The sequence below is a fragment of the Manis pentadactyla genome, chromosome 11, assembly GCF_030020395.1.
Source record: "Manis pentadactyla isolate mManPen7 chromosome 11, mManPen7.hap1, whole genome shotgun sequence".
Lineage (NCBI taxonomy): Eukaryota > Metazoa > Chordata > Mammalia > Pholidota > Manidae > Manis > Manis pentadactyla.
In genome coordinates this window covers 114,101,796-114,121,220 of record NC_080029.1, presented here as the reverse complement: position 1 = coordinate 114,121,220, position 19,425 = coordinate 114,101,796, and the positions used below count along the sequence as shown (strand labels likewise).

The 19,425-nt window shown below is 49.8% G+C and overlaps 1 protein-coding gene across 9 annotated transcripts in view; it reads left to right on the top strand.

Annotated features, from left to right (window-relative positions):
* The window catches only part of MEGF11 (multiple EGF like domains 11), a 333,487-nt gene that overhangs the window by 283,329 nt on the left and 30,733 nt on the right, over window positions 1-19,425 (top strand). For all 9 annotated transcript variants that reach the window (XR_008992643.1, XM_036932243.2, XM_036932236.2 and 6 more), the window contains exons 11-13: window positions 15,448-15,568; window positions 16,503-16,666; window positions 17,740-17,842. Coding sequence is in view for 8 of the 9 variants with exons in the window: in XM_036932243.2 (XP_036788138.2) it covers window positions 15,448-15,568; window positions 16,503-16,666; window positions 17,740-17,842 (388 nt within the window). In the remaining variant the exon portion in view is untranslated. The remainder of the gene's footprint in view (window positions 1-15,447; window positions 15,569-16,502; window positions 16,667-17,739; window positions 17,843-19,425) is intronic.

Below are 19,425 nucleotides of genomic sequence, written 5' to 3'. Positions count from 1 at the left end.
AATCATCCTGATGTTGTGTTCCACCTGCCTGGAGCTCAGTGGCTAAGACAGATTGTGAGCCAAGCTGCCCTGGTGAGAATCTGTGGATTCCCGTTCATCTCCTCCCGCCCATCTCATTATACCTGGAAGGGCTCTTCTGGGGCCCAGTCAGGTGTTGAGCAGGAGCCACTTGAAGTACAGAACAGTCAGTTGTTCATATCCAGTGACTCATTCCTGCATGCACCAGGCTCCAAGGGGGTACTCATTAATGTTGCCTTCACCCCAGCTTCTGAATGAATGTGACTTCCTGCAATTAGCCAGCCCTGGTCAGAGTGAGCAATTGGAGCAATCAGCAGAGCAGACTTGGCTGAGACCTTCCCAAAATGTCACACACTCAATCATAATTAGCAATGCCTTCATTTGTTGGTTGGTTTGTGAATTTATGCACCTGCCTTTTTCCTTGAGTGATTTTTAGGATGGGCAATTAATTAGAGATTAATAAAAAGAACCCTTTTCTGAGTGCTTGAAGACCTTGATCCTAGGCTTAGTAACCTTGGACATGTTGCTTCACCTTGCTGGGCCTCAGTTTTCGCATCTGTAAGATGGCAGTCACATTAGTTCTGGTATTGGATGTGAGTAGCCAACATGGTAATAAGTGTGATGCCCGCATCCTCAGCTGTCTCCTCCCACCAGAGCTCTCCCTGTCAAGGGCCCTTTGAGGAGGATGTTGGGACAGCTTTATGAAAGCAGAGTCTCTGAGGCTGGGAATGGCCTCAGGCTCAACGTAAATGTGATGAGGTAGTGCAGAACCATCCTTGGGACCCAATGACTGATGGTCCCCACCCCCTGAGGCCATGAGAATATGGGGCAGAAGCAAGCCCTGCCTGGCACTCTGGATGGCCGGCCCTCACACACTTCCTCTTTCCTTACCAGGACACTGAATATTTAATCTGCCAAGGACTTAGTGGGTAGCTGGGGGTAAGGAAGGGCTAATCAGACGCCCATCCAACCTTCAAAGAGCTTGTGCCCAGTAATTATTATATTCACAACTAGCAGCAAACACTGAGTCCTTGCAGCATATGCTTCGACTCTATTCCTCATAAGAGCTGTCCTGAGGTGCACTTGAACATTCCTCAATTTAAAAATGAGCTGAAGTTCAAACAGGATAAGTAACTTGCCCAGAATCACAAAGCCAGTAGTTGTGGGAGCCCCTGAACGCTCATGTTAGATGATAGGCTTTGATTGATGGGTCACCATGGAATCACACAAATCTGGGTTCAAATCTTGGCCCTCCAATCCCCAGTCTGCCTACTGGCAAGTCACATATCCCACCTAAGCCTGAATTTCCTCATCTGTTCAGAGGAGAGGAGAGGAGACTTTGTCATGAGAATGAGAAGCTTCATATGGAAAATCAGTGTCTGGAACACAGTGAACACCTGGTAAAATGGTAGTAATTATTGGTCAACTATGAGAGTGGTGAGGGAACATCGCTTCCCCTAAGGCCAGCACTTCCCTGCAAGGAGAGTGTCAGGATAAACTACACCCAGCGGTTCCCACTGGAGCAGAGCCAGGAACAAGCACAGCTGCTCTTTCAGGCAGGTCCACCCAGTTACCTGTGGGTCACCCTGAATGGTCCGTCTCAGGAGACACTGTGGGATGGACATGCCTGTCAGTATTTGGGGAAATGGACACAGAGATGGAGGAAGACAGTCTGGGCATGTTCCCTGTCAGCTTGGCAGCAGCAATGGCATCATTTGGGGTGTGCTTTAAGCTGAATCACACTGGGGCTGCTGGCTGCGGGGAAAGAGCCCTGGGCTGGAAGGCAAAAGATCAACTTCCTGTCTCTGGCTCTGCTATTTTCAGACTTCTATTTCTCATTTGTAAAATGGGGATGAAATTCTTTGCCCCAAAGTAACAACGGTGTGGGAGCCAGTTGTTAAAAAGTTAATGCTTAAAATTGGGGGTGGCATTGTTTCAGCACCATGGACAGCTCCCCCGCACTTCTGCTCTGCGGTTGCTCTCGCCCTCTTAGAACCCAGCATCCTCACCCAGTCAGAACACGTGAACAGGGGTGGGGGAGAGCAGAGTGAGGGTCACACGATGGGGGTTCAGGCCAGCAGTCCTGGGAGTGTCCACGTAAGGGATGAACCAGGAAGTGAGGAGGAAGTGGCTGAATCGTGGTTGAGGAGACTAAGTGGAGCTATCCATCCACTTGGAGGTTTGAGTCACACCACCCCTCTCCAGAGCTTCTCATTACCCACCAAAAAAAAGCTCAAATCCCATCTTTTGTAACCTGCCCTTAAAACTAGTCAGTCTAGCCTAACTTCATCCCCTACTAAGTCCTGCACAAACCTGTGCTATGGTCAACATAACTCACTTTTCCCCAAACACAGTGTTTTCTTTGGGGCCTCTGCCTGTGCCTTTTCTCAAGCTTTTCCATTTCCTTAGCATGCCCTCTGCACTCTCTTTCTTTATGAAAATCCTTCTCAGCCTTTCACGCTAAGATCAAAGGCTGCCTCTTCCAAGAAGCCTTCCCTGAATAGTCCTCTCTTCAGAATTAACCCTTCCATCTCCTCTGTTCCCATAGCATATACCTCCTTCTGAGAGTTCATCTCCTTCCAAACCTGACCTACTGCTTTCCCTCCACCCCCATGCCTACCACATGAACACCTTGCCCAATATACTCTCTTTGAAATTCTTGGAAAGAGCAATGAATGACCTTAAAGCATAAGTTTCCAGAACTGACCTTTATAGGAAGGAAATTCATGGCATTTCTCAAGGGGCCTTGCGAGCAGGGCTAGAGCTTGAATCTACTCCCCTGGCTTCTCTGCAGTTCAGGTAAACAGGTAGCTGCAGTAGGACTGCAGAGGCCGTTCCCAACAGCATCTCTGGTTCTTTGGGCACATGGTGTGAGCTTCTACCTTAAGCAATACTGTGTAGTAGTTACTCAGAAACTATGGAGCTAGATTCCCTGGCTCCAAATACCAGCTTTGCTGCTTATTAGCTGTGCCTTGGGCAAGATACTTCACCTCTCTGTGCTGCCATTTTCTCCTATGTGAAAGGGGAATAACAATAAAGCCCATTGGATTATTGGGCTAAATTAATTAGTACATATACATTAACTAGAATAGCTGGCGTATTTATACCTCCCAACAAGTAATAGCTATTATCATCATGCTGTTGTTGATCCTGCCACTGCTGTTATTTACCCCAAGGGGTCCCCCACCTGAAGAAGTTGACTGATCCTGGCCTGAGAGCCCTGTTTGGGGATACAGGTAGAAAAGGGGGCAAGAGGAAGGGAGCAGTTAAGTTGAAACTTCCTCCTGGCTGGGGAGCAGCAGGATTGCCGAGGGCTCCTGGGTTCCCAGGGGCAGCTGCAGAACCGAGAGTAGACTTTCTCATCACAGGGGGGAAAAGTCTGGTTTCTCAGCCCCTCCATGCTCCTCTGCTGACTAGCTTTCTTTAATTAAGGCCTCACCTAGGTGGCCAGCCTGATGAAGCCTCCTCCACTGCTCTAGGACTAATTGCTGCCACATTGGCACCTGGAGTGAACAGTCTGTGAGGTCACTTACTGTACTGCAAAGACTTGATTTCCCAGACCTCCTTCCCGCATGGAGCCCTGGGAGATAAGGGGCCCTCTGGTCATTCCTCAGCACAGATGCTCGCTTTCAGCTCCAGCTATAATGGGGACGAGGAGTGTGGGAGGCGGGGGAGAAGGACCTGGTGTCCCCTCCCAAGGGATTAGGGGCCTATATTTCTCCTCTAGATGACAGAATTTCTATTACCTTAAAGGGCTCATCTATTTATGCTGCAATTTTTTGAAGCCCTGTCTGCCGTTATTGAACCTTGCATGCTGGTGAGGGGAGTGAACACTCCATCACCCAAATGAAGAAACTCGTTTCCACATTTTTCTCCCCTTTCTCTGTGCTGTCGGTAGGTCATATGCAAACCTCAGCTGCTCTGGCCAGGGAAGCCAGGAGCGGGTGAGAGTTATGAAAATCCAGATCAGCGGAGCGGCGATTGAATTTTCCTCCAAGGTTTCTGATGTCCTTTACAGACTTCACCCTCCCCCAGCCTTCTCCCCCAAGCTGGGCAAAGTGTGTGTCTGCCTCTTGTGTGGCTCCTGAGCTGGAACTGGGGAGCGAGGGCAGCCGCGGGGCCAGAAAAGAATGCGGACTGAAAATTATAGACAGGTGGCATGCATATAATGTTTGTGCGTTTCCTGATCTAATTGTTTTGTTCTTTATCAAACCAAGGTCTGTAAACTATTAGCCCTAAGAGTAGAAAAGCAGCTTCTCATCCCTCATCCCCCCCACCCCCGCCGCACACACCGACACCAGTCTTGACTAGCTTCCTAATTGTTATAGTAAAAGATTTTCCTGGACACTGTGCTGCAGATGAGGAATTCACCTTCTAGCTGCCATGCCCATGTGAACAGGGAGCACAGATAGTGCAAAATAGCAGAAATGATCCAAAAATATAAACACATATGCGCACATACTCAAGTACTCAAATCCCAGCTCTACCATCACCGGCTGAATGGTGTTGGCCCAGTTACTTACACTTCTCAGGCTCTAGTTTTTCATCTATAAAACAGGGCAAAGAATGGTATTATGTTCTAATGTTATTCTGAGGATTGAATTAGATAAAATATGTACAATGCTTAGAACAAAGCCCAGCATGTAGCAAGTGCTTGATAAATGACTGCCAAGGTTCCTTATATAGTTTCATAGAGATGACACACAGGAGGCAAAGGGCATGGACTTTGGGGTCAGACAGTCCTGGATTGGAATCCCAAGTCTGTCAGTCAGCAGCTGAGACCTTAGGCAACATACACAGCCTCTTCGAGCCCCCATTTCCCATCTGTAAATAGGGTTAATAACGCCTGCCCTTCAGGGTCAATGTTAGCACAAAACGGGAATTATTCTTCATAATGGCAGAGTTGGAAGAATGCTTAGCATTTCCCTAGTGCACCCTCTCCTTTTGCAAAGGAGGAAACCAACACCCAAAGAGGGAAAGTGACTTATCTCAAATCACACAGCAAATCACTGGCAAAACTGGGATAGAAAGCAGGTGACATAACTCCCACTCTGATGTGTTTTCCACTTTCACCTCCATCTCATGAGTTTACTGTCCCCAGAGCAGACACCTACTGGTTTTTCCCAGGGCAGAGAGGGATGGGGCTGGGGGTTCTCCAAAGTGTTAGGTCATGTTGGCAATTCATCCACAGAACAAAATAGGGAAAATTGGTTTTATGTCACTAAGGCTGAGTCCCGCCTTACCCCTCTGGGACACCATAGTTTGTCGCTTTATTAGGGAAAACTGCCAATTCTTCTGTTCCAAAAAATGAACGTTCCCCATGTCACACCACCCTCTCCCTGCCATGCTCCCCCTGTCCTCATCAGTGCCCCTAGCTTTTAACACTCCCAGGTTATTTTTTTGTCTAAGTCTCTGGTGTTGACGGGGTTTCTGCCCCTGCGGGTCCCAGTCCTGGCCACTCCACAGACTCTGAAGGGTGGGGCACTGAGTGACTGAGGCAAGCCCTAGGCCAGGCATATGTTATTTACTCCGCATGTGTTATTTTACTTAATCCTCACAGTAGCCCTGTAGGTAGAGATTGTTGGGATCCCCACTTTGCAGGCGAGGAAACTGAGGCTCAGAGAGGTAGATAACCTCCCCTAGTTGGCAAATGGCCACCAGGAGCCAAGCCTATAGCTGTTTGAATCCAGTGCCTATGCTTTCAGGCTGGAGAGGGTAAGGGTGTGGATCCGTGGTGAATAAGCAGCTTTGAGCCCCTCTCAGACCTTTTCCTAAGGAAGGGGACAACCCCAGCAATGTTGTTTCTTCACTGGCGCCTAGTGACCTCCTGCCTTTGTCTTCAGGGGGAGGTAGGCTGGGACCCTCCACCTCCCTCCTTATTTGGAGGCAGCACTTGACAGTTTACCCAGCTTTCACACCTGAGCTTGAGAGTCTCACAGCTCTCCTGTGGAGAATGTGGATTGAATATTGTTAGCTCTATGTCACAGATGAGGAAAGTGAAGTTCAAAGTGGTTAGGTGTCTTGTCCAAGATGACATAACTTGTGAGGGCATCGAGCTGGGCCCAGGGCTAATGGCTCCAAAGCCACGCTTGCCTCAGGACAGCCATGCAGTGGGGGAGGTCAGTGCTGAGAAGGCCCACCAGGAGTCAGACCTGGGCTCCAACCCCGGCTCTGCGACCTCATCACTTTTTGACTTTGCCTAAGTCATTTTACCTCTCTGTGCATTAACTTAATCTCCTGCAAAATGGGGCATAAACCTTACTCCCTGTATGCTAGGGCTGGTGTGAAACTGAGATTAAGCACATTGTTGGGAAGGGCTGGAAGAAGTGCCAGGGTGTGTGACCCAGAGGTTTGAGGGGAGCATGGACCCCAGGTCCCCTGACCAGCTCCCCCACCAAGGCTGCGGGTCTGGAACAAAGAACCCACTCCCTTCCAGCCCTCAAGTTCCAAGACCCTCCCCAGCACGGCCCCTCCCCAGTCACCTCCCCCAACCCCATAGTCATTGGCCCCAGTAATCCCATCTGCAGAGGTAATTATAGATGGGGGGTTGGGTGGGGGGGTGAGGGGGGTGGATTCCTTCCAGAAGAAGTGATTGTGTCTGGAAAATGAAAGATGTTGCAGAAAAAGGTCATGAATAAATTACTTTAAGGTGGGGCTAACAGCAAAACTAACAATGGGGATAAATGTAAAACAAAACAAAACATCAACTCCTCTCCAAAAACATACTAAATAATTATTCTCATCTCTCCTAGAAATTGTGAAGAAGAGTGTTAATTCCCTGAGGCAGGGGCTCCTCAGCCTTCAGGCCCAGATGGCTCAGATGAGCAGGGGTGTAGGGAAAGGGGTGTAGGGTGAAGGAAAATACTGGGAAGAGGCTGGGCCCTGCATGCTGGGTAGGGACCCAGCTGAATTCAGCAGGCAAGAGGGATCCACTGCAGTCTTGAGGGGGGCCGTGACAAGACAGTGCTGCCCTTGAACTCCACACCCTGTGTAGGGTGAAGGTGACATCACAGCCTAAGTCCCCAACAGATGCTGGTTCCCATGACTCCCCCATTTCTTCAGTACAGGATGCTTGGCAGAGTCGGGAGAGCATGGGCTTTGAGTCAGGGAAACCTGAGTTCAAATCTTAGCCCCACTGCTCACCACCTGGGTGGCCACAGTAGGTTCACCTTTTAGCCTCCCCTTGCTCGCCTCTCATGTGGAGTACCTTGCAGGATGGTAGTGAGGGAGAAGCGGAGCAAGCACTACAAAAGTGGCAAAGAGTGGGTAAATCTTAGTTTCTTTCCTCAGGCCGAGGCTCTTAGGGGTCCCTGTGTAATAATCAAAACGCCCAAAGCACTGATAGCACCCACTTGGGGCTAGGCCCTGTTCTAAGAATATCATGCATATTAGCTAGTTACTCTTTACCAGTACCCTTGGAGGAAAGTACTACTGTAATTCCCATTTTGCAGGTAGGGCAACTGAGACACAGAGAAGTCAGTAACCCAGTTTGTCAGTTATACCCCAATAAATCTAAGAAATCTAAGAAAAGTAAGTTGAGCAAGGTCTGTAAGTGTCAGAGCCAAGACCTGAACCCAGTAGTCAGGTTGCAGAGCCCCTGGGCTTGATGAGGCCTTCCGCCACCTCTCTCTGACCTGCCTGTTCTGTGGACAAACCCAGATTGATCCTCACTGCCTCCCCGCAGGATGAAAACTTAACCATGGCCACAGGGGTGCTCCAGCCACGAGAGCTGAATTTGGAAGTGGCATCAAGCTATAGGGCACTCATCACCTGTGACACAGCCCAGGGGAAGTGCCAGTTTCCCAGGTGGTGCTGTGGATGGAGCACCCGGTCATCACCATGACACCCATCCGTACCACAGTTCTTCCATGACAAAATGCTGTCATAGCCGTCATCTCCTGTGTGCTCACCACCCTCTGAAGTTAGATGCCACTGTTGCCATTTTACACATAAGGTAATAGGTTCAGCAAGGCTACACAACTCTGAGCATCTCAGCCCTCCCCACTCTCAAGCCCAGAGCTGAGCTGCTCCCCGGGCAAATGCTGTCAGGACAAACCCCTCCTGTGCCCTCCTTTCCCTTGCTGCAGCCCTAGGCTGGAGGCCACCTCGTCCCTTCCCACAAGGACATCTGATCTGAAACTGAGCTCCCTTCCAACACGCCCCGCGGAGGCCTCAGAGCCTTAAGTGGGGAGCACGTTCCAGGCCCACATTATGTGTAGTGAAGCATTCTATGAGAATTTGACTGAGAAACCACTAGAAGCCAGAAAAATCCACAGGAAACCAGCTTTATAAAGATGTGAATAATTTACAGGAGTTGGGGGATGGGAGGGACAGACCATGGACAGTAGGAACAGCCTTTCCCCCACTCACTCCTTTTTTGTTCCCCAGTAAATCATCTCAGGTTTCAACTTCTCGGCTTTCTTTGCATTCAGTCTAAAGTTGTTGGGTTTTGTTAATGATTCCACAATCAATTAGCAACTGGATTTGTCTGAGACTGGACTTTCAACTTCTCTCAAACAGAAAGGAGTAGCCCCTGCCTTCAGAGGCTTCCTAAAAATAGGCTGGGACACTGAGTCATTTGCCTGCTCTCAGGGACCCACCTTTGTCTTTAGGCCAGAGTTTGAAGCCTTGTACTCGAGGCCTTCCTGACGTGCAGGCTTCTGTCCCACTGCTGCCACGCAGCCCTGGCACTGCTGCAAATCCAAGTAGATTGCCTCACCCTGGAGACCCACTCAGCCATGTCCGGCCCCACCTCCATCCTTATTCAGTCTGTCCCTTCCCTGGAATGCCGTTGCTCTCCATCCTCCTGGCCAGACCTTGTCAGTGCACCCGTCCAAGCTCAGCTCAGTTGCCACCTCCTCGTAAAGCCTTCCTGCTTTCCTCCCATTGGGACCCAACCTTCCATAGTACACTGGCATGCCCATTCTGGTGGCACATGGTGGATATATCTGTCCTGTCTGGTAAACAGAAAGCTGCTGGGGGACATGTCAGTCTGATTCACCACTGTCCCTACCCTTTTCCCATCTGCCACCCTCCTAACCCCAGCCCACCCCCAGGCCTGGCACAATCTCCTGAGCAGAGTGTGATCAGTAAATACTCACTGAATAAATGCACAGGTAATTTAGAAGTATCCCCTAAATCATGAATGTGCTGCACTTGGCTTGGAGGGTCCCCACAATCTGGTTCCCACTTGGGACACTGTCGCTGTCATTGTAGTCAGACACTGGCTCTGCAGGCCACTACCCTGGGTCCACACCACCCAGCTGCCACCCCAGAGGACCTGGGTTCTGCAATGCACATGCCCCCACACACCATATATCCAACCCCTACAGTGTGGGCACAGCATATCCACCCCATGCACATCAGGCTCAAAGCCTGTGGCATTGGGTCACCCCTAGGGCTCTATGGCCAGGATGAGGTCTGACACGCAGATGCTATGTCTACCCCCTGGCTGTCACACCACTGACATAGAACATACACACACCACACTGCATGGACCACACATGGTGGGACCCTCCAAGCCAGGACACTGGGACAGCAAACCTAAATCCTATTCCTAACCTTCAACACAGGCAAAGCATATGTACATCTAGCATACAGAGGGCCCAAGTATATTATTCACATGAAATACATCAGGAGTGTGTACCACTGCTTGCACACATACAGGCTCACCAAAAACAGGCTGCAGAACACCTGGAAGTAGGGAGGTGGCCTGCCTGTATCTCTCCCGTGCTGCGGTCTCATGTTGTGCCCTCCCCACCCTTCACGTTCTGCTCACACATTCCTCTAAATGTTCATGAGGTCCTCGCCTAATACCCAACATAGGCTTTCCCAGGAGTTTACAGTGATATTTTTTGGCACTTTTTAAAGCCACTAAGGGAGTCATGATACCTAATGCAGAGTGACTGGGGCCATATGCTGTCAGGGTTTGCCCAGACACTCCCCAAGATTCCCTTTGCAGGGAAGCCTTGTTCTGTTCTCAGAAGGCCTGTGAGAGAGGCCCTGATCCTTTGTGGCTGGAAGCATCCCAACCCCCAGTCCTCCAGGGAACATAAAAGCTCTGGACAGGGCCCAGCCCTCGGGGAGCAGGGAGAGGGAGGTGAGGCTGGGGCTGGGAAGGCAGAGCTGTCCTCGGAAGCGCCTTCCTATTAACAAGGGCTCAGGCCTGCCCATGTGTGCGGTGCTGATAGCATCCTGGGTCACCACCAGCACCAGTGCCACCGTCATCATCACTACCACCAGCTTTACCTCTTTCAGAGGATATCCATTATTGACAGTGTTGCCCCAATACCCGGTCCAACTCTCACTCCCACTGCCTGTTATTCCACCATCTTAGCTGTATTGTTTCAAGTCTTGAAGTTTTTTAGACTCAAGAGCCTCCTAACATAAGACACAAATGTCCCCAAAGACTTCCAATCATGATCCCCTGCTAGCCTTTCCTTCCTCCACTGTCAACATTTAACAGCACTTAACATGTTAAATGTTCCTCTAAATGTTCATGAGGTCCTCGCCTAATACCCAACATAGGCTTTCCCAGGAGTTTAGAGTGATATTTTTTGGCACTTTTTACACAGCAACATTTAACATGGGTAGGAAGTCAGCTCATACAGGGCCTGGCATATAATAGGTGCTCAGGACATTTGGGTCCCTGTCACGGCCAACCTGTCTGCACTCAATGCAGCCTGGCCCAAGGGCGAGGCCCTTGGCTGTGGGGTCAGCCAATGTCTTTCCATAGGGTAGCTTAGGGCAAATTGACCCCTCCAGCCTAAGTCTGGCCTCTCTCTAGATTAGTTCTCTCTCTAGGGAGGGAATTCCTTCCCCACAGGGCTGTTATAAGAACAAAAAGAGACAAGGGAAAAAAAAAAAAGAGACAAGGGACAAAAAGTGCCTGGCACAGGATGGCACCAGGGGAGTGGTTAAAAATCTGAGTCCCCTTCCTGCAGTGTCCAGCAGTGAGGCTGGGTCAGTCTGTCCAAGCCAATGAGCCAGCCCTGTCTGTAGGGGAAAGGGGCGTGGGCAGTGCTGACAACTAGAGCCCCTGCTCACCCCTCTCCAGAGGCTGCCATCTGTGCACAGACCTTGCATACAAGAGCATCTCCAGGGATTTTAGACTTGGGAGTCTCCTGATAAGATATGAATGCCTCTTAAGCGTGCTCAATAAGCCCTTTTTAGCCTGAGACACCTTCTCCAAACTCAGGAGAGACTCTCGGGGAGGGAACGGCTGGAAAAGAGGAAGGAGCTTACAGATAAGACAAGGGCATCAGTGGACAGCAGCAAAGAAACTTTATTTTACCAGGACAGCGGCTGAGTCTCTAGGACGACCCCAGGTCATGCAGCCGGTAAGTGACTTGGCCTGAACTCGACCCCAAATATCCTTCCTTTAGCATCTCTTTAGCAGGACTGACTTTCAGGTCTCCTGGAAATGTCTTGGTATCAGAACCATTTGAAAGAATCTGTGCTCCTCTAAAAAGACCATTTTGAAGAATCAGAATTAGATAACATATTTGTGCTGTATATATAGCAATTTAGAAAAAGGTACCCCTTTCTCACAACATTCTCGTAACATCTACTAGAAAATTGATGTAGTATATACACAAACTATGATGACTGTTGTGAGTGATACCACTAGAGTTATGCAGTGCACAGCCTGCACAACTATACAGAGTAGGCTCATGTCACTGATAACCTATTCATTTTGGACAGACATGGGTTTCCATGTCTAACCTTCAGCCCTTCCCTACCTTTCATCTCCCTGGCCCTCTGCTCCCCATGGCTTATGCAGTTTCTTTTCTGCAACATGCATCCACTGTCAGTTGCTGCTTTATCAGTGACACACTAATTAGGTCCAGTGAGGTTTGCTCTGTGTTAGAGAAGCCTTCGTGGCTGGTGTCCAATCCAAGCTGTTCTTTCTTCACCTTGTGGGCCATTCACTCTTTCACAAATCATAAAGGAGGCTCCCTGCCTGGGAATCCCACTGCCTGAGTCCTTGGAGCTGGGAGTGAGGGTGACCAAGAAGGGTGAGTAGGGGGAGTGAAGCAGCCCAGGACTGGCACTCTGGCAAACAGTAGACACTTGCCTGGCAAGGAGCTTTGCAAACATTAAAGCACATTCCACATGTGTGCTACTGGCATTGATGTGACACCAGACAGCAAAATCAGCCTGCTTGGCGACCCTGAATCTCTAGGAATAGCAGGGGAGAACCGGAGAACAGGTGCTACCAGAGGCCTGGGGGAGGTCACTGAAGGCTGTGCCGAACATCTGGAAGTGGGGAGGGGACTAGCTAGCACCCCTCTCATGTCATAGCCTCATCTTGTGCTCACCCTGCTCCAGCCCCTAGTCGGTAAACTCCATGAGGGACAAGCTGTTCTGCCCACTGTGTAACCCCTGGCCTAGCACAGTTCTGACACTACTAGCATTTAAAAAACATTTCCTAAATGACTGAGTTAATTCAATACATATGCATTGAGCATCCACTGTGGGCGAGGTACTGTGCTAGGGCTGGGGCCACAGGGTTGGAAAAAACAGACCCAGTCCTTACCTTCATGGAACTTACTATCTGGTAAATTGATTTTTTTTTATTCAATTAAAATCGTGGTAAGTGCCACAAAGGAGCAAGTAACAGAAACCTTCTCTGGAAGTGGAAGGGCAGGAGGAAACTTAAGACACAGGGACCTTACGTGGCATCTGGTCTGGTGTAATCGTTAGCGAGACCAGGGCCTATCACACGGTACCTGGCCTATAATAGACATTCAACAAACATTTGTGGACTGAATGGGTGAACAGATGAGGCCAGATCACCTTGAGTCAGTGCTTTTGCCTCACTTAAGCCCATGTACCCTGACCCCAGGTCCAGGGCCCTTTCCTCCCTAAATCATCCCTACTCCTCCAACAAGGAGACACATGGGCTAGGGCAACTTCCCTGGTTGCCTGTCCCAGAGCATCTCTGCTGAGCACCCACAGGCTGGAGGAGCATGCCCACCAGCTCCGCCTGGATCTATAGAACCCTGTTCCACTCCATTTACACTGCCTCCCACTCACAGTGTATTTAAGAGGAAGAGGACCCCAACACAAACTTGCACAACTGCCTCCCTCTTTTGGGTGAGGGAGGGCCAACCACTCTCCATCTTCTGCTCCAAAAAATACTCATTAACCTCCTGCCCATTGCAAGGAAAATGGATGATCAACATGAGAAGCCCAGCTGTTGATTCATTTTCCTAACGGGGCCAAACTACAAAGCAGCATATTGCAGGGGAGAAAATTCAATAAACAGCATTTGAAACAAATTTAATGGAACATATAACGCATTACCCACCAGGGTCTGGGCCCGTGTTGCCATGTTGTGTGAGGAGGCAGGTGGAAGGTGGAGGGGAGATTTGCATCTCTTTAGCAGGACCAGCTCCAGGGGTTCCATTCCACCAGTAGCTCTTTCAAATCAAGTTCAAGATGTTAATAGCCAATGCTGCATCTGTAATTAACAGGCCTTTAAATGGGAGGAGGTTTTCACACCTGTCCTCCATTCACAAAACGAAGATGCTGAGCAGGACAGGCAGGCTTCCCCCAGCAGAGTCTGGAAACTGCAACCTGCCTCTGTGGAAGGTAGAGCATTCCTTTCCTGGGCTGCGGCCTATGGTCTGTGGAGGTGAAATGGGAATAGAGAAGAATATAAGGACTCCCAAGTATCAACTTTCAGGTGCTGAGAAAGGGCCAAACCATCTGGGCCTCAGCAGGTGTCCCTTCTTCGAGATCAGGGCCATGTCCTCTGGATGCCCTGTGCATAGGGGGTGAGTTTGCTGTCTGTATGAGCAGGGGCAGTATAGGCTATCCCAGAGTTTTCACGTCTGGGCTCTTAGCATCCTGTGCTTGAAATGGAAGCCAGAAGATTGAAGTTCCAAACCCATGTCTGTCTACCATTGGCTCTATGACCTTGGGCAAGTCACTTCCCCTCTTTTGGCCTGTTTCCTCACCTGTGAAACAAGGCAGCTAGACCAAGTGATTCCAGCTCTAACATAGTGCGCTGTCCCCCCACCATTAAAGGTGGGTATGAGGCCAGGCCCAGGCCATATACTGGCAGAGTAGATGGCCATGCATCTGGAATGATTATTAGAGTCCCCAGAGGACTCCCACCACTGGGCCTCTGTTCCCACCATTCCTCCCTCCTTTGGGTTAAGACCTCTGCTTCAGACAAGAAGATGCTCAGAGAGCCGAGCTGAAGGGCCCTTAGAGACAGCACAGCCAGTGGTTGCCAGCTAGACCCCTGCAAGGGCTGGAGCAGGTTGCCAAGAGCAGTTTTGAACATTTCACAAAGCCTACAGGCAATCTTCCATTAGCTGTGATGAAGCTAACTAAAACACCAAGGTTTTTCTTTTGCTTTTAATTAGAACTGAATTAACTCTGTGTGATAGCTCAGGTTGCTGGCGCTGATCAGAAGTTCTGATTGGCTGTAGGTGACATAATTGGAATTTCTAGGTCATGGTTGGTGGGCAAGATGCTGCCACCAGAGTCACATGGCATGTGGTCACTGGCCAAAATGCACCTGTTCAATACGTGACTGGCCTTAGACACCAGCACAGAGGGACAGCAGTGTCTTCCCAGTGAGAAGACATTGTAGAGGGAGGATACTAACAAGGTCCTTGGTGACGAAAGCTGGGGAGACTGATTTCAAAAGCCACACGTGACTGATAAGACTTTTGGTCTCCTTCCCCTGAAGGCAGGGAATTTGATATCTCTAAGATCCTAGTCTGCTTGGCAGGCCTGTCTCCCTGAGCAGATGCCAGGATGAGTAGAGACCAACAGGGTAATTTTCCCAGCTGTGCTTCTTACCCTCAGCCTGGCCGGGCAGGCTTGGGGCAGATGGCAGGGTATAGCGTGGAACCAGAGACCAGGATCTGGCCTGGATTTCCCTTTTCACAAGAGCCCCTAGGGAGGCCCAGAGTCAGTGTGGTAGCAGGAGAGCCATTCTTAGACCAGACAATAGGGGAGAATCCATTGCCTACTCATTCAGGATATTGGCAGAATTTAGCTCCTAGGGTTGTAGGACTGAGGTCCCCATTTTCTTGCTGGCTATAAAATGAGGGTTGATCCTAACTTCTAGAGGCCACCACATTCCTTGGCTCATGACCCCTTCCTCCATCTTCAAAGCCAGTGTAGGCAGGCGCAGGCCTTACTGCAGATCTCTCTGAGCTTCTCTGACCATCTTCCACTTTTAAGGACTCATGTGATTAGTTTGAGCCCATCTGGATAATCCAAGATCCACTCCCCATCTCAAGATCCTTAATCCCGGCTGCAAAGTCCCTTTTGTCATGTAATGTTAACATATTCACAGGTTCCAGGAATTAGAACATAGACCTCAGGGGATGGGGGTGGGCATTGGTCTACCACAGCCACCTAGTATGGAACTTCTGATCCAAAATCCACCCCCTCCTTTTCCAGGGAGAGGTCTGTGCAGTTCCCTGTGCAGCAGGGACCTACGGCCCCAACTGCTCGTCTGTCTGTAGCTGTAACAACGGTGGCACCTGCTCCCCAGTAGATGGCTCCTGCACCTGCAAGGAAGGTAATGTGTCTTCTTGCCCCATTCCACCCCCTCAGATGTGCATACTGCCCCCACCCACCCACAGGCAGGGTCAGGGAGCCTAAATGTCAGATCCCGGCCAAGGAAACCATGCCAGGGATTTCAGTAGCAGGAATGTAATAAAGGGGATTAGTTACAATGGTGTTAGAAGAGCTGAAGGAGCATACAGGGGAAGGTGAGCAAACCAGAGCTTAGAAGCTGTTGGAGGAGCTACTACTCCAGGGGTGGGAAGGACAAAGGGACCAAGTGGCATTCCCAGAGCTTGGGAATGAAGGCCGCTTGGTGGGTGCTGGGACATGGACAGAGTGGCTGGAGCACAGGGGAGACACAAGCACCACTAGAGGCCCTGCCCAAAGCAGAGAAAGGAGAGGGGACACCTGGCATCCTTCTAGCTCCTGCCCTCCAGTCTGTGGGCCAGGTGCCCCATTGTCAAGGCCATCTGGGAGCCAGCTGAGCGGGAGCCCAGGACGTGCAGCTGCAACCTCAGGGTTGGCCTCCAGTGATACAGAACAGAGCGGGGGAAGGGGAGACACGGATCTGAGGGCAAACAGGCCAGGGACCAGCCTCAGAAGGGGAAACCAGCCTGTCCTGAAAACAAATGGCCATAAAATAAAACAAGCTGCCTGACTCCATCCTGGGTAGAGATGGCCCTCCATACCTCAGCTGGTTCCTTGTCCCCAGAGGAATCATGCACCTACAGCAGGAACAGAATGGAGGCAGGAGACATGGGTTCTAATTCGGCTTTCACAATAGCCTTGCTGTGTCTCTGAGTGGGCTCTTTGTGGGATGTGTGATCTAACCCAGCAATCTGAGAAGCAGTGGTTTGGGTGGAATGCCATGTACAGATCTGGGGAGCAGGCAGAAAGCTGTGCTGAGCCAAGTTGGAGGGGTAACAGCCCCCTTTCCCTCCCCTCAGGGTGGCAGGGCCTGGACTGTGCCTTGCCATGTCCCAGTGGGACATGGGGCCTGAACTGCAATGAGAGCTGCACCTGTGCCAACGGGGCCGCCTGCAGCCCCACAGATGGCTCCTGCTCCTGCACCGCTGGCTGGCTGGGAGACACCTGTGAACTGCCCTGTCCGGTGAGTGCTTAGGGCAGAGGAGGGCCAGGTAGGCCCAGCATCCCCTCATGCCCGTCCTGCAATTACTTTGTCCACAGAGGTGCACAGAGAAGAGCACTGGGCCAGGAGGTGGGACACTTGGATTCAGGTCTCAGCTCTAGTTCTAACCTCTGTGACCACTTTCCTACTTTGGGTCTCAGCCTTCTCATCTATAAAATGGCAAATACTTGGCAGGTGTAGTATATGGCATTACTTTCCCCTTCTGCTCTTTGTAAACATTAATTGACTTTAGCACACTTAGTTGGGCCCAAATGCATCTTCAGAATTCTTCATAACACTTACAGGACATCCCTTCCTAATCCATTAGAGTTGCCTTTCCTTAATAATTAATATCTAAGCTTCCTTCCGGTTCCAACAGCATATAATTTTATAATCAGGGTGTGGGAGGACTAAACCACGTACTATCCAGCAATAACCACCTGGATTTCATCTCCTGATCTTAGTCTAAGATACTTACAGCCCTGGGTTCAAATTCTGACTTTGCCATATCCTAACTGTGTTACCTTCAGCATGTTACTTTACCTATCTAACCATCTCTCTCATCTTTAAATTATGAATATAATGGAACCATCTCATAGTTTGTTGTTAAGGATGCAGAGAAATTAGTTATATAAGGTTCTTGATACCTAATGAGCATGCAACAAATGTTGGTTGCCACCTTCTTCCCTAGTAACAAAGAATAAATCATTCATTCATCATATGATCAATGTGTTATAATTTACAAAGTGCATTCTAAATTTACAATTTAGCTAATGATCATTACAGCCCTCTGAGCTTAACCACTGAAAGGTAGGGCAGGGCCATCACTTCTCTCCTTCCAAGCCCCATACTCCTACTAATTCAAAGGATTATTTGGAGTGGCCTCATGGCCATGCTGACCACCAATTATAAAAAGTGTCCTCACCATGCTCCAGCCCCAGTCTCTCTGCAACCCTGTGGGCAGCAGCTCAGTATTGTCATCAGAATCCAGAAGAACTCTGTGAATCTCTGAGGGTCTAAGTCTGATCATTTCTCTCTCCCCCTTCTCTCTGCAGGATGGCACATTTGGGTTGAACTGCACTGAGCACTGTGACTGCAGCCACGCTGATGGCTGTGATCCTGTCACAGGCCACTGCTGCTGCCTGGCGGGATGGACAGGTAACCCCCCTCTGCCTCACCACCACCCAGGCCCTGTGAAATTGGGTTCTTGGTATTCAACTTTTCTTGATTGCTCTCTTTATCCTTCACTTCTTAATGCTCCTGACATACGCACTGTCCCTTTGTCTCCTCTAGGCCTCAGTTCTCCATTCCATTCAGTTCTTTATTGAACACCTATTACGTGCAGACTCTGTTCTAAGGGCTAGGGACAAACCAGTAAAAAAATCAGATAAAAGCTGACATGTGGTGGGTATAGATTCTCAGTCTGTGTTTGCAGAGGACATGGTGGAGACAGGGACAAAGGACTTTCTCCTTTGCCCAAGCTCAGAGTCCTAGTCCCCATACGTGTCCTGTCAGCTTACCTCCTAAACACATGGTGACTCCATCCCTTCTCCATCCCACTGACACCATCCTGGTCCACTGAGCACCCTCCCTTTTCTGGCACTGGCTTGGCCTCCCATTTGATCTCTGGGCCTCCCCTCTTGCCCAGCTGCATCTATTCTACACACAGTGGCCAGAATGAACTTTTCAAAACCCAGATCTGTTCGTATCGGTCCCTGCTCAGAATGCCTCAGTGTTCCCATGGCACTAACACAAAATCTAGAATCCTTGTGGTGCTACAGGGCCCGTATGATCTGGCCCTGCCCAACTCCTCCACCTCTCTTTGCTCCCTCCTTTCATTCCTACACTCCAGCTGCCTAGGCCAAGCACCATCCTGACTCCAGGCCTTGGTATGTACTTTCCCTCCGCCTGCATCACTCTTTTCTCCTCACCTGACAATGCCTTCTCATCCACCAGATTTCAGCTTACAGGTTACTTCTTATGGGAAGGCTCTCTCCCTGCTACAGCCCAACCTGGCCAAGACTATATAAGAGTCCCTTTTATTAATTCTCCTAATACCTACATTTTCCTTTCACACTACTTACCTCAGTTGTCCCTGAACTCTGATTTGAGTATTTATCATCTGCCTCCCCAGCTAGACCATCAGCTCTATGGAGGCAGGGGCCACGTCCACCTTGGTCACCACTGCCACACACTGACACAGGATGACCCGGTGGTTGAGAACACAGAGCTGGAGCCAGACCACCTGGGTTTATACCTTAGGCAAGTCCTTTAACCACTCAGGGCCTGAATTCTTCATCCATAAAATGCAGATCATTATAATCCTCACAACTGTAGGGTCATTTTGAAGCTTAAATGCATTAAGACCTGTAAATGCTAACAGTGCCTGGCACATAGTAAGTGCTCAGGAAATGCAAGCCATGACTACAGTAGCTTAACAATGACATCCTGAATGAACATAGTCCCAAAATGGTGGACAGCAAGGTGAAAGAAATGCAGGTGATGCTGGCAGTGTACATCTTCAGATAAATAATTTATACCAGGTTGCTGAAGAGCCTCTGTTGTCCACCAGCAGAAAGTACCTGAGCAGCTGAGCCAGGGACACCACTTCCTCTGTAGCATTTCTGACCTGGCACCCCTGCCCTGCCCCTTGTGGGTGAAACTCCACCCTAATCACCAGTACGCTAGATTCTTAGCTGGAGTCAAGTGGAAATCTCTTTAATTTTTCATTGCCTTAATTT